A 14036-nucleotide genomic window follows, 5' to 3' on the forward strand; every position below is an offset into this window, starting at 1 on the left:
GTAGAATATTTATTCCGTTGGCATATATCTCACAATTCCAAACAAAGTAAAGAATGGGAATTTTCATCCCTTCCCAATACATGAGGGCAGAAGTTTCCTTGAAAGTTCTAAAGAGACCAGAATGACCAACCGTTTTGGTGCCATGGAGTTCTTGTAGGATTGTAGGAATCCACCCAGAAGTGTTTGCATTCACTAACCTCCCTTTGTACATGAGCTTCCCGTGCTTCATCTGAAAACAAACGTGTGTGTGTATACCTTGCAACAGATTCTGAATAAAGCCCTGGAGCTTTTGGTCATTCTGCACCTTGTAAGACTTCTAGATGTAATCGTAAAACTCAACAGATCCAGTACAGAGATAGAGTAGAGTAGATAGGAGAATTAAGCTAAGATATAGTAGAATAAGAAGTAGAAAGAAGCAAGTCATGGACGCAGGGTATATCAATGCGAAAATCTCCAGAACAGTGAAGTATGTATTGAAATAAGTGTGTAAGTGTATAAAGAAAACACAGAAAAGGTTATTTGGTTTTCCAGAGGCCAATTCTCTCCCGAAAAAAACCAGTTGCTATTCCATTGTGTGTATATATATATATATATATATATCTTCCAACCAATTGCTAAAGTCAAGTTGCTCTCAACACTTATTCAGTTATTTTTTTCTTCTCCTCCTATATGTGTACTTGAGAGGGGTAATTTATCCGTGCTGCCCCTGAATTTCTTGGCTGCTGGGTAGGGGTGCACAGACCCGGCCTGGCCCAAAAGTCTGGCCCGGTCCCGAACACTTTAGGGGATAATTTGGTGTAATTTCATCGGGTTTAGGGCCGGGTAAGGGTTTCAAAAATAGACCCGGTCATTATTTCGGGTCGGGTCCGAGCCATAGTTCGGGTCACCCGAAGTCGGTCCGGTGGCCCGGTCATCATACACAATTAATATTTTGTGTTATTAGTGATAGATCATGACTATTCTTATGTGTAATTTAAGTATTGTAAACCTTTATTTTGTGTTATTAGTCATTATAAGACTATAAGTTAATGTTTTATGTTTAGAATGCATAAGACTTTAGACTAATGCATAATATTGTGTTATTTGTATTGATTTAAATATTTGGTATTATTAGACAATATTAGTATTGATTGTGGTTATGCTTTAATTTTAAAGAAGGGTTGGTTCTTGTTATATTTTTCTAAGTGAATTTTACCATGTTAAATAATGGTTGGAGTCTTAGAAATTTCGATATTTTTACATACTAGCTTACAAGAAGGTATCAACGTAATGTAATGTTAACGGCCTGGTTTTCACCCGGTATAATTGTGACCCGAAAGTGTATTGGTTTCATCGGGTCTAGGGTCGAGTTCGGGTCTAATAAATAGACCCAGTGTATATTTCGGGTCGGGTCTGGGTCCCATCAAACCCGGCTTCACCCGGCCCATGTGCACCCCTACTGCTGGGTGTGTCACAATTACTCCCCCCCATAAAAAAAAGAGTAAATTATCGTTTTTATCCCCAACGTTTGGGGTAAGTCTTATTTGTGTCCCTAATGTTTAAATCGTCCTATTTGTATCCCTAACGTTTATAAAAGTGATTTTATGTTATCCTACTATCAATTATACTAACAAATCAAATTATATTTTTCAATTATTTTCAATTGGATGTATTCATTCTCAATTAGGTCTCACTTGGATGTGTTCGATTTTAATATTATACTCACTATTTGTGTTTAGATTCAATTATGTCACTAGAAATGTAAATTATGTAAATATTGTAGGAATTAGTTTCAACTTTTGATGAGCTATTTTTCAGAGTGGATCATCGATTCTATCCCACACATTTGTATCCTAACTTAAAGAAGAGATTTTTAAAACTCAAACTAAAGCGTTCATGATCTATAATTGACGGTAGGATAACATTGAATTACTTTTACAAACGTTAGAGACACAAATAGAATTTATCCCAAACGTTGGGGACAAAAACATACTTTACTTAAAAAAAACCAGCTGCTCTGCCAATTCCTAAGTGCTCTCAAAGTCTGCTAGGTTTTGCCATTTCACTAGAACTCCTAGCTCTCCAAGCCTATTGCAGCGCGTTTCCAGGACCCACTCAGGCTGAACCACAAGCTCCCCCTTCCTTAGTAAGTCGGTTAGAGGTTGAGGTTCAAAAGAAGGGAAACATGTAACACATGATGTATTCTAGCTGAATCAGGGAGCTTGAGCCTGTAAGGGACCAATCTTTTCTAGGAACTCAAAAGGACCATAAAATCGAGCACATAATTTCTGATTGGACCTGGTTGCTAGGGACTTCATCCTGTATGGTTGGAGCTTCAAATACACAAAATCCCCGACAGCAAAAACCACCTCACACCGTTTCTTATCAGCAGCTTGCCTCATTCGATTCTGTGCTCTGCTTGACTGAACATTCGTAGATAGAAATGGTAGTTTACTCATTTCATGAATATAATATCTCCTGAGAATCCGACTTATGCCACTTCTAATAATGCAGGTTACACTTGGCTTGAGCTGTACCCTTTAACCGGTAGAAAGCACCAGGTAAAAAAACTGGTAATGAACCTATTTATCAACTCAAATGAGATCCAGTGTTTTTGTTGCTTATAGTGTTTGCTGGTTCCGCAGCTTCGAGTCCATTGTGCCGAGGTGTTGGGCACACCGATAGTTGGGGACTACAAGTACGGATGGCAAGCTCACAGGAAGTTTGGACATGATAATCTGTCTGACGTGGACTCAAGTGAGGAGCTTTGCAAGGAAGAAATGCTACCCTTTGGCCTCACTATGAACAAAGGAAGCATTTCGGAAAGGTGTCCTCGTTTACATCTTCATTGCAAGCAAATAGTTTTGCCCAATATATATCGAGCACTGCAAGATGTGCAATCACCCCACTACGATCTAAACCAAGTGGGGAATCTTGCGTTGACAGCACCTTTGCCGCCATACATGCAAAGGAGTTGGGATATCACGAATTCTTGAGTTAAGCAGCTTTTGCAATTCACTTTTATCTCTCATCAAGATAAATTTCTTTTTTTTTTTTAACCAAAGATAGGAGACTCGAACTCGCAACTTCTTAATTGAGTATGAGGAGACTACGCCATTTGAGCTATTATTCATTGGCCATCAAAATAAATTTCTTCTTCTATTATTATTTACATTTCGAATTGTATTGATATCCAACTAATATAAAGGTGTGTAGTTTTTGTGATGGGTTGATATTTATGTTAATTTCTATGCACTGATAGGGTAAACGAGTTTTATAGTGGCAGCTAATAAAATTGAACTGAGAAATCATGGTGGTTAGTTATCTAAGTTGATTTTGACACTTTCTAACAATGTTACTGGTCAGCAGTGTAAAATTTTTTGTATTATATTAATAAATTTTTGTACTCTTCAACAAAAAATTGTGTGTTAAAAAAAAAAATGTCCAGAAGGAGAAAGTGGTAATGTATACGGGAGGATTTGTTTTTTGATTGAACTTGAACTAGCTTAGTTTGACTGTCATAAAAATGCTTGTACTTAATCCTACGGGTCCTTGTTTTCTTGATCAACTAACTTCATGCTGAAAAAATTTAGAACTTGGAGGCTAATTAAAAATTTTTTATTTTGTGAATTTTTAATAATAAAATATGAATAAATTATTATATAAAATTATAAAATTTTAAATATTATTAATTTAAAAATGATTAAATTTAAATATTTAAAATTATATATAAAATTTTTAATAATTTTATTATATATTTAATTAAATTGGTTTAACCAAAATTTGACTCCAGTGAGACTATTAAATCATTAAACCAGTTATGTGACTGATTCAACGACCGATTTAGTTTTCACAACTTTGATGTAAATGTAAATTGAATTTAAACTAACATTGTATTCTTTAAAAGTTTGTATTTTTATAACACAGGTAACTTAAAGTCGTTATATAAAAAGAAAATATATAATTTTAAATAAAAATTGTTCTAGAATAATTTATATTTAATGAATAATAAATGCCTCAAAAATATAGTTTTTTCCTCTCTAAAACTAATTTCTTCGCTAAAAATAATTTCATTTACACCCCTTCCAAAAAAAAATAAACCCTATTTATATGTATATACGGATATACAACTTTTTTTTTTATCAAACATATCTGACTAAAATAATTAAATATAAGTTAACTTTGTATATCACACAAAGATTCAATGATGAAGAGTATGCAAAATGATCTAAACACTACTTTGTAAAAGCACAAATTAAATGATCTAAACACAATACTTTGTAAAAGCACAAATTAAATGATCTAAACACAATACTTTGTAAAAGCACAAATTAAAAGTCTAAGATACAAAAAAGAAAAACAAAGTCAAGGGAGTATCCAAACAGGAGGACAAAAAAAGTTAACATCTGATAACACATCTTGGCAACTCCCATCTTCTAAATTGAAGATGCCAATGTTATGATAGTAAGTCTCTACCATTGATTGCTCTTGAACCAAACTATCTATAAAGTAGATTTGATTTCCTTTGGAATTTAAAAGATCGCCTGCAAACATTTTAACAGAAGCATTAAATCCAATTACCAGTATATAATTTCCCAAACTACTAATCCTTGACCATGCATTTGAATCTTTCTTCAATTCATAAATATCGAATCTGGTAGTCTTATAGTAACGTTCCTCTTCCTCACAAATCAAATTAAGAAGATGTCTTACAACCATCAATAAAGTTCCATCAGCAGTCCCAATCAGATATTTTTTATCAATGTCTTTTGTAACAGTATCAAATGGAGTTGAGGGTTTAAAAATTCTTACCACGGGCTCTCTTTTGTCATTGTATCAAATTCGTATAGCTGCCCATCATGTTGTATTGCATATATCTTCTGTTGAAAAAATATGACATCTTGAAAATATGGACGAGGCCTTGTTGGTAATTTCAGCCATCTCCGATTACTTAGACTTGTAAAAGGCCAACCTACAAGATCCATATAAAACCACTGCCATAAAATTAATGTCATCGGGAGCTGAATTTATAATAACCTTCCAAACTAGAAATTTATTTGCCAGGATGGTTTCCTCGGTGATCATGGAGTGTCCAGCAAAGAAAAAACTACATTCATCCCCGTTTTGAATTACATCCGGCAGATCTGAGATTGGAGGAAGATCCAAGCAAACTTTTGTCAATGGATTTAACATTCTTATGGTGCCTTCATACATGGATACAATTATTAACCATCCATAACAAGAACCACGGATAAGGCCGTCTTGCAAGTCTGGAAGTGTGAGATGGTAAATCCCCTTCTCTTCAAGACTATTACTTTCAAGAATTTCTTTAGTAGCAGCACCGCCACCAATAGATAACAGCAGCCAGGGAGCTTTGTTGCCATTGAGGATCTTGGAAGTTTGAAGTTCCACTGCTTGCAAATCAATCGAAGTTGAAGATAGTCATCATATAAATGGAACCGCTTTGTAAATTCGTCCAACATATCTTCATGAATGTTTGCCCATTGATCAACTACCTCTCCCATGATACGTGTATGTCAGCCTCACACTCGAAGTGTTTGTGTTTTTTAAAAGCACAAATTTCTATTCTGTGTTTGGTAATTAAAATTTTTTTTGTCACTTTTAAAAAATTGAAATACTTTTTAAAAGCAATTAAAGTGAAGTTTTTCAATTTATGTTTTTCAAAATTTAAATTCGTATATTAACTAATTTTTAAATTTAACGTTTAAATTTATGTCTTTTATAGTATTTTTAAATTTCATAAATTATTTTATTAAATATGATTATTATTATTTGTGTTTATTAAAAATTACTTTTAGTTTGATTTACTAAACATAAATGTTACACTTTTTAAAAAGTTATCTGTTAAAAATTAGTTTTTATAAATTATTTTTAAACAGTAAAAATTTTACCATACTCCTTCAAATTTTGGAGTACTAAAACTCATTTTAAAAAGTTAGAAAAAATGATGATAATATAATATCTAAAGTTTAAAATTTTGTTTACAAAATTTCACCTAGCATATTATCTATTTATAATAATAATAATATTATTATTATTATTATTATATTCATAAAAAATCATCTATTTTACAGCCATTTCTTTACAAAAATGTAAAATAAAAAATAACCTCAAACATATGCGTATATTTGTTATTCTGCACATTATTATCTCTCCAATATTTTAAAACAAAATTTAAACTTCTTTCTAATTTTTAAAATTTAAATTCAAAAATAAAAAGTATAATCTAAACAAATTTAAAATTATAAAAATACAGTTGAACTACACATCCAAACAATCTTTCATCCAAGTCTATCTAAATAGCGTAAAAACAAAAAAAATTCAATCTCATTAAATGAAACGTGTATACACGCGCAAAATTCCCGCTAAACGTTACCATTTGTGCTTGAATATGAAACGACGTTCATTCTTCACTGTCGAAACTGCTACTGGAAAAATTTAAATCTCACTCAATCTCTCGAGCCTCATTTGTATTCTCTGTGAAAACTGCCGCTGCTCCAAAATCGCATCAAACTTTTGAAAAGAAGAAGAAACAACAAACAAAAACAAGAATAAAAATTCTCCAAGGTATGAGAAAAACTATTGTTATTATGTTCATTTAATTTCACGCTAAACTCGCGTTTCTCCTAGTTCGATTTAAGGTTTAGTGAATTGAGTTGGTTCATTTAGTAGATCGACTTATTCTGATTCTATTTTTTTCTCCATAACTAGGTCATACGAATGGACATGTGTTGTTATTTACTTTCTGTGATATATAACTCGGTTTATTATAGTTGGTGATTTACATTCACTTGATTGTTAAGTGTTCACTTGAGTTCATTTGCATACAGAAAATATTTTTCTTACTGATTGAATATTTATCATGTTTTATTCAATCACTCCTTATGCCTGATTTTATTTTTTATATCTTTTTCAGGGATTAATAATATCCCATATGAGAGTTTATGCTGGGACAAAATCCTTGATGGAGGATGGAGAGGAAGTTGAAGCAAAATATATCAGGCTCAGCGGTCAATGAACAAAATTAACAAAATAAGAGACCAAGTGATTCAGGCATCTGAAGCCATAAGACTCCCCAAGTCTTCTCCTGCCCTCTCAAGCCCTTTTTGTAAATTCACATTTGGTGATATAGATAATAAATAAGTTGTTTTTTTTTTTACTCGTAATTAACACTAATTTGTTTAACTTGTTTAAAAAAACAATCACTTCCTTTTTAATATATATATGAATATTAATGTAAATGTTAATAAAAATTAATGTAAATGTATATATCTGTTGAAACTGTTTGAGTTGCTGTTTTATTTTAAGTTCACAGTGAATGGATTTAAGGTATTTATCAAACATCAAAAGTCCCGAAAACACAAATGAACCAAAATTAATATACTAGATGAACCGAAAAAAGTGTATATAATATATAGCACTATTGCAGAAAGCTAATTTGAAAATTTTTTTTATATTAGTATTCAATTTCAAAAACACCTAAACATCAAGAGCCCCTCTCTATTGCATATGATTAGTTGATTCTTAATCTTATATCCATTATGACTCGTGTTCCTTATTTTGGTAGAAAAATCAGCAAGTTTAGAATAATTTTTGTAGAACTTTTCAACTTTTTCTAGTGTTTTGAAAATTATACCAACTTTTGAGACAAATTGTTCATCCACAACACACCTGGTCTGCATAATGAACCGAACACATTATTAAAACAAAACCATTGTATAGTACTAAATGAACTTCAAATTCGAACAACTGTCTGCATAATGAACCAAATACATTATTAAAGCAAAACAATTGTATAGTACTAAATGAACAAAACATTATCCATAATATAAATTCAAATTTAAACAACTGTCTGCATAACGAACCGAACATGTTACTAAAGTGAAACCATTATATAGTACTAAATGAACGGAACATTATTCATTATATAAATTCAAATTCGAACATTGTATATATATAATCAAATTCGAAAAACCTGCATCTAAAATTCAGAGATTACATTCCATTCAATTCAATTCAGTTCAATCCAAATCAGAACACCAGCGTCTACAATTTAACAATTGCATTCAATTCAATTCAATAATAAAAACCTTGTCCGCTTGATTCGATTCAGAAGAATAATCCAAATCGCTCTCATTCAATTGATTTGAAGTTGAATCATTCATTGTTTTGATAGCCTATTGAAATCTGAAAATGAAGAAGATAAATCCACAGATCGGAGAGAAAAACGAAGAATAGGAAGAAGAACAACAAGCAATAGAGAAGAAAAAGAAGAAAAACGATGAGTAGCAGAGCAAATCCAAAAATTGCAATCAGATTGTTGACATTGAAGAATGTTTACGTTGAAAAAAAAAACTTTATGTAATTCTGTTACGTTAATAGGAGGAGGAGGGGGGCGCACGTCTATTTCACATAACTTGGAGGGAGGGGGGAGGCGCGTTACAAAAAATTGCTTGGATGACTTGGTTTGGTTTTTCTCTTCCTTCTCTTCGTTCTCTGTATTTTTTTCGTTCAAGATCAATACTCTCTTATATGATTTGCAGATTTGGATCAAATTTTTTAAAATTAAGCAATGAAATCAGTTTTGAACAGGTATTTCGTTTTCAAAGACAATGAATAATTCAAGTTCAAACTGTCAATTGAACCAAGGCGAATTGTATTATTTTGATGAATCTGTTCGTTCCCATTTTGGTGTATTTGGATTATAAATTGGTGTATTTTAGAAATGCTTTCGTTGTATTTTCAAGTTCAGATTTCTTTTTTGAATTTTCTCAACGTTTTTTGCATTTTCTACGTTCTCCTCCATCTCTGTGTTCTCTACGTTCTTTTCCATCTCTGCGTTTCTCTTCCTTCTCTAAGAAGGAACGCGACGAAAAAGAAGAATGAATGCGAAGAAGAGGAGGATATGTTTGCGTTAGTGAAGTGTGCGTGTATACACACTGCATATAGTGAGAGTGGTTTTTGTTAGATTTGGGCCAACTTGGTTAGACTTAGTTGCCAAAGACTTGAATGTATAGCGGAACTCTAAAATTTAGGACTGAAGAAGCAATGAAAGAGTGCTCATTGGAGAAGAAAAGACAGCCGAGCAACAGAGACGTGCGCAAGGAGGTGATCGCCGAGCAGTTAAACGGAGGTAATGACAAGGAGGACAAGCGAGTAGGGACGTTCACGTGAGACAGAGTAAGATCAGAGAGAGCGAGCTTGAAGAGAGAGAAGCCGAGTAGAGACGTTCGCAGCAGCAACGAGAATAAGGCCCAAAGACGATGATAAAGATTGGGGTCTGTTCTCAAAGAAAAATCAAGAGATATTTGGTCAGACAAAGATTATAGAAAACTTTCAGTTCAATCAGAAAGTAATCATGTATCTTCAATACGCCATCACTCAAAGTGATTACATGAAAATCTTAACGCATGAAATGACCAAAGAGATACGAGTTCGACAAGTATTACATAGGAAGGAACAAGCCACGTCAAACAATGCAAGATTGATCAACTTGTTCGTGAATATAAATTTCAAATGAAGGATGACGAGAAAATTGAAGATATGATTGAAAGATTTTCAAATATTGTTACAAAAATAAATTTGCTTTGATGAAAACTTTTCGAAAGAGACATAATTAGCAAGATACTAAGGAGCCTAACATCAGTGGGACTCCAAAGTACATGCTATTCAAGAAAAGAAGAATTTTGAAGACCTCACTTATGATTAATTAAGAGGTAATCTTATCACATCAGATTACTCTTCTTTAAGAAATCACAAGGAAAGGAAAATAAGAGGAGCTTAGCACTCAAAGCTTCAACATTCAAGGACGATGAAGACGATGATGAACAAGAATTTGCACTATCATCGTGAAAATTCAACAAAAAAGTCAATTTAACAAAACAACCAATAAGCAAACACAGGGATTCAAAATGCTATGAATCTAATCTAGAGTGAAGGAACACATCAAACCCAATTGTTCGAAAATTCAAAAAGACGAAAAAGTGAAGATACAGAAGAAGCAACAAGCATATATTTCATGAAAAAATGCCGACGCTTCTTTAGCTTCCTTAGATGATGAAGACAAAGTTGCAAACTTCTATCTTACAGCCAACCTCAGACCGCAAATTTTTCTAACTATTATTATGAGTTACAAGAATCTTATGATGAATTATTTTAAGAATTCACAAAGATGGTCAAATAAAGAAAAAAGTTTTGCAACTTCAAAAAAGATGTTAGACATTTTGAAAAATGAAAATACTATTGGTAAACAAAAATGTGAAGATCAAAATTCATCATACGAATCGTGAAACTCATCTTAAGGATATAGATAAACTTAAAAAAGATTTAGCTAAATTTAATGCATCGTCCAAGAGTTTAAATAAATTTAGTAGTAGTCAAAATCATGCAAAGGATAGAGAAGGTCCTACAATTCAAACAAACCTAGTACCTTTAAGAACTCTACATATGAATTATAAAAATGTACAAAAGTCCCACTGAATATTCAAGAACTCTACATGTGAATTAAGTTCCCAGATTTACATGCAGAGATAAGGTATTTTTTGCTACTTTAGCTTCTTTTTATAATAAGAAAGTTAGATTGCCATAATACTTTCTTTAAAAACAAAATAAGCTTAAAAAAGTTGCACTACCTAATAAAAGCACAAGAAATTTTTGCCACCATGTATGAAAATGGCAGAATAAAACACTAGCAAAAATGTCAGTGCTATGCTTCATGCTCAGCAGAACAAAGTCCATAGATCGAATTGATATCAATTTTAGTGTTCACTAAGCATCATGTTGGCACCAACTGTTGCAATAGTAGCAGCATCAAGAAACTTTTACCATGGAAATAACTTGCAAGAACTTATGCTTCTGTTGGATTTCATGAACCAGTGAGAAAGTTACAATCAATTCCAAAGTAAAATTCGTAATATGATTTACAGGGATGAAATCATTTAAAATTGTCAAAATACCCAGTGAACAATAACACCTAGGACTCTCAAAAGTGAAATGACACATTTCATGATACAGTGAAAGTAACACCTAGATTTTGTCATTGTTGAAAATAGAGCCGCTCTCAAAACGTAATTATCCTAGATTTTTTTGTAACTCACTAACATTCACTCTCATCCAAGCATCAATGGGGATTATAGGATCATGTGGAGTTCTAGATAACAATAAAATCTCCACAACGAAGGTAGTGAACTAAGAACGAAGATGCAAATTCATAATGTGTAGAATAATTCGTAGAATCATAAGACGGATTGCAAAAGTGACTCTTAAATTTATTTATTTGAAAAAAAATATATATAGAGAGAAACGCAGACTACAAACTGTCACAAAAAGAAAAATTTACAAAATAGAAGAGAAATAGAGACTACAACCTATGTCCCTAGCCGGAAAAAATTAGGAACAGAATGCACGATACTCCAACAGCAACAGAACCAACAACAAATTGAAGAGAAAAATAATGTACAACAACAATTAGAAAGGGGAAGAAACACAATAATCAATACAATTATCAACTCAGATTCCGACCCAATAATAAGCAAATGCGGAATGTACAATAATTGGGAAATTAGAATTTCAACTCACTTACCTGCAGGAGGCAAGTGTGGCGAGCCGGAGGAAGCAGGAGTGCACAACCCTCTGAAAAGAGATGGCGGTGACACGGTGTAGAGGCTCAAGGGTGTCTGTCTGAGGCAAGCACCCTGGCGAGGTGCAGCATAGAGAGCACAGGAGGAGCGAAATAGATGACCAGATCAGAGAATCAAGAAACAGACAACCGAAATGCCCAGCCAAAACCCTAACCCGGTCAATGGTTCGAGGTTTCGGTCTGCCGAGATTAACAACCTATCGAAGGCTCTTCGGTATTTATAGTACGAGGAGCTGTTTGCATAACAAGCTCACCTTCCAATTCCTTAATTTCCACCACATCCAATCATCCAGTGACAGCTCCGAAAATTCAAACAGCTTATGAATGGCTCAAGCTGCAGCAGAACAAGCCTTCAAGACCACACCCAAATATACAATTTCTCCAAAATAACACCAAAAGAAGGACACAGCCTCCCCAATTCCATGGCATGCGAAATTCTCGGCACAAACCAGGTCAGGGAGATGCTGCCACCTCCTGCATCATGGGGAATAATTAAGCATCTTTACGTGCATCTACTGCTAGCTCTTAGTCATCACATGTAGCTCTATGAATAGTTAACTCTTCAATCCGTAATACATTATTACACTTATACTTGGGGACAATACCACCGGAATTGGATTCTGTTAGGGACTTGGGTATTATGGGGTGCTCAAAGTCCCACATCGAGTAGTATGGGATGCATGATGTTGTATACAAGGAGAGTGGTTCTTCCCCCTTAACAGCTAGCTTTTAAGGTGTGGTTTCCCACTTTCCTTAGATACTTAACAATGGTATCAGAGCGTGGTTGTCAGCGCTATGGAAATGGCTACCTATAGGCTGGATTAAGGTGAATACCGAATACTGATAGACCGTAGCAAAGTGGCTACCGTTGGGTCAGTGTCGATCGAGTGAAGCCTCCGTGGACGTCGGCTCTCCAGGGCCGGTATATTGTTAGGGACTTGGGTATTATGGGGTGCTCAAAGTCCCACATCGAGTAGTATGGGATGCTTGATGTTGTATACAAGGAGAGTGGTTCTTCCCCCTCAGATACTTAACAGATTCATATCTAATTTGCCTACTAATCCAATTTTACAATCATGTCCCCAACTTCAGATAAGCATCACACAAGGATGTGTTCTGTTGGCGACCAAGCAACAAATAGGAAAATAGATCACATCTTAAGCTTTGTTTGGACAAAAAGAACAATACCATCGAAGAAAGAACGTGAATTCAAAATGCAAATTTAAGTTAATATTCATGTTCTTGGATACACAGCATAATAAGTGAATCAAATTTAAGCTACCTTTAACAACAAAATTGCCACAACTCTCGTCCAACAACCTTTAAAGAATACGCAAAGTGAGCAACAAAAATTAGGGCACAACAGTGGTACATAGTGGCATTACCCGCAACAAATCCGCTTGAGCTTATCGGCGGCAGAATCATCAATGGAATACTGCAAGCGAACGATGACGCCATGAAATGGAGTAAGTAAAGATTAAGATTGAAGGGAGAGAGGAAAAGAAAAGACCTTGTGAAGGAGCCAAATGGAGTGGTTGTAAGTGCGATGGAAGAGGTCATGGAGAGTGGTGGAATCAAAGGGATCGACGTCGCGGTAATTCACGAAGTTCTCGCGTGCGTACTTGGCGTAGTAACCTCTCGACTCCTTTGGTAATCGCCGAACCAGACGAAGAACCTCCGCGTAAGCTCTCAACGCCTTCTCCATTTTTCTTTCCACAAAAGATGCTTTGCTTTTCCTTCCTTCCTCTCTTCTTTAATTTCTGTATCTAATGAAACTAGTTTGAAATAACTACAACAATTTTCAATATAATTTATTTTTTATTTTATGATTAATACTGAAACTGAGCTATAATAATTTTCTTATCAATCATAAATCATAATATATGTCAATTAAATTTTGTGGGGGGTTTTATTAATTTATTTTCATTTATAGACCCGATAGGATGAATATATTTTTACTAAATTTGAGGAAAACAATATATAATTTTTTTTATCTTTTTAGTTCTTAAGTAAATTTTTAAAATATGGTTTAATTATTAAATTTTAATTTATTATTATTATTATTATTATTATGAACTGTAAATGACTTAACAAACATATTTTTTTATTTGATTTAATTTTCTTAGTCAAGATTTTATTTATCTTAAACACTATTATAATAAAATTATATAATGAACTATTTGATAAAATATTTATTTTGATTATAGAATAAATTTTTTCTTTTTTGACTTGAGATCGAAGAATTAAGTAATCTTGAGTCTTTTGATTTAAATAACGGAAAATTTAATATTTTATAATAATATTTAAAATGACTGAAAATGTAGAAACAAGACCAGATATAATTTGATCATTTTGAGCAAATCCAAATCTTTATAGAGAGAACCAATCATTAGTTCCC

At 33.4% G+C, this 14036-nt stretch overlaps 2 protein-coding genes across 2 annotated transcripts in view; one reads left to right on the forward strand and one right to left on the reverse strand.

Moving 5' to 3' along the window:
- Positions 1-3161, forward strand: part of LOC107482465 (RNA pseudouridine synthase 4, mitochondrial) — a 5848-nt gene extending 2687 nt beyond the window's left edge. The window contains exons 8-9 of the mRNA XM_052260119.1: positions 2494-2540; positions 2625-3161. Of these exons, the coding sequence (XP_052116079.1) occupies positions 2494-2540; positions 2625-2975 (398 nt within the window). The 3' untranslated portion in view covers positions 2976-3161. The remainder of the gene's footprint in view (positions 1-2493; positions 2541-2624) is intronic.
- A 9667-nt stretch (positions 3162-12828) lies between these two features.
- On the reverse strand, positions 12829-13405 carry LOC107482468 (LYR motif-containing protein At3g19508). Its single transcript, XM_016102971.3, has 2 exons — positions 13149-13405; positions 12829-13073 (listed from the first exon to the last, which is right to left on the reverse strand). The coding sequence occupies exons 1-2, from the start codon at positions 13341-13343 to the stop codon at positions 13020-13022; spliced, it is 249 nt and encodes an 82-aa protein (XP_015958457.2). The 5' UTR covers positions 13344-13405; the 3' UTR covers positions 12829-13019.
- Positions 13406-14036: the final 631 nt, after the last annotated feature.

This window comes from Arachis duranensis, chromosome 4, assembly GCF_000817695.3.
Source record: "Arachis duranensis cultivar V14167 chromosome 4, aradu.V14167.gnm2.J7QH, whole genome shotgun sequence".
Taxonomy (NCBI): Eukaryota; Viridiplantae; Streptophyta; class Magnoliopsida; order Fabales; family Fabaceae; genus Arachis; species Arachis duranensis.

Excerpts from the sequence above, each read along its gene's own strand:
- LOC107482468 (XM_016102971.3), bottom strand. The coding sequence starts at position 13,343 with ATGGAGAAGGCGTTGAGAGCTTACGCGGAGGTTCTTCGTCTGGTTCGG. Across the intron at positions 13,074-13,148 it reads CCATTTGGCTCCTTCACAAG|TATTCCATTGATGATTCTGC; the intron begins GTCTTTTCTTTT and ends GTTCGCTTGCAG.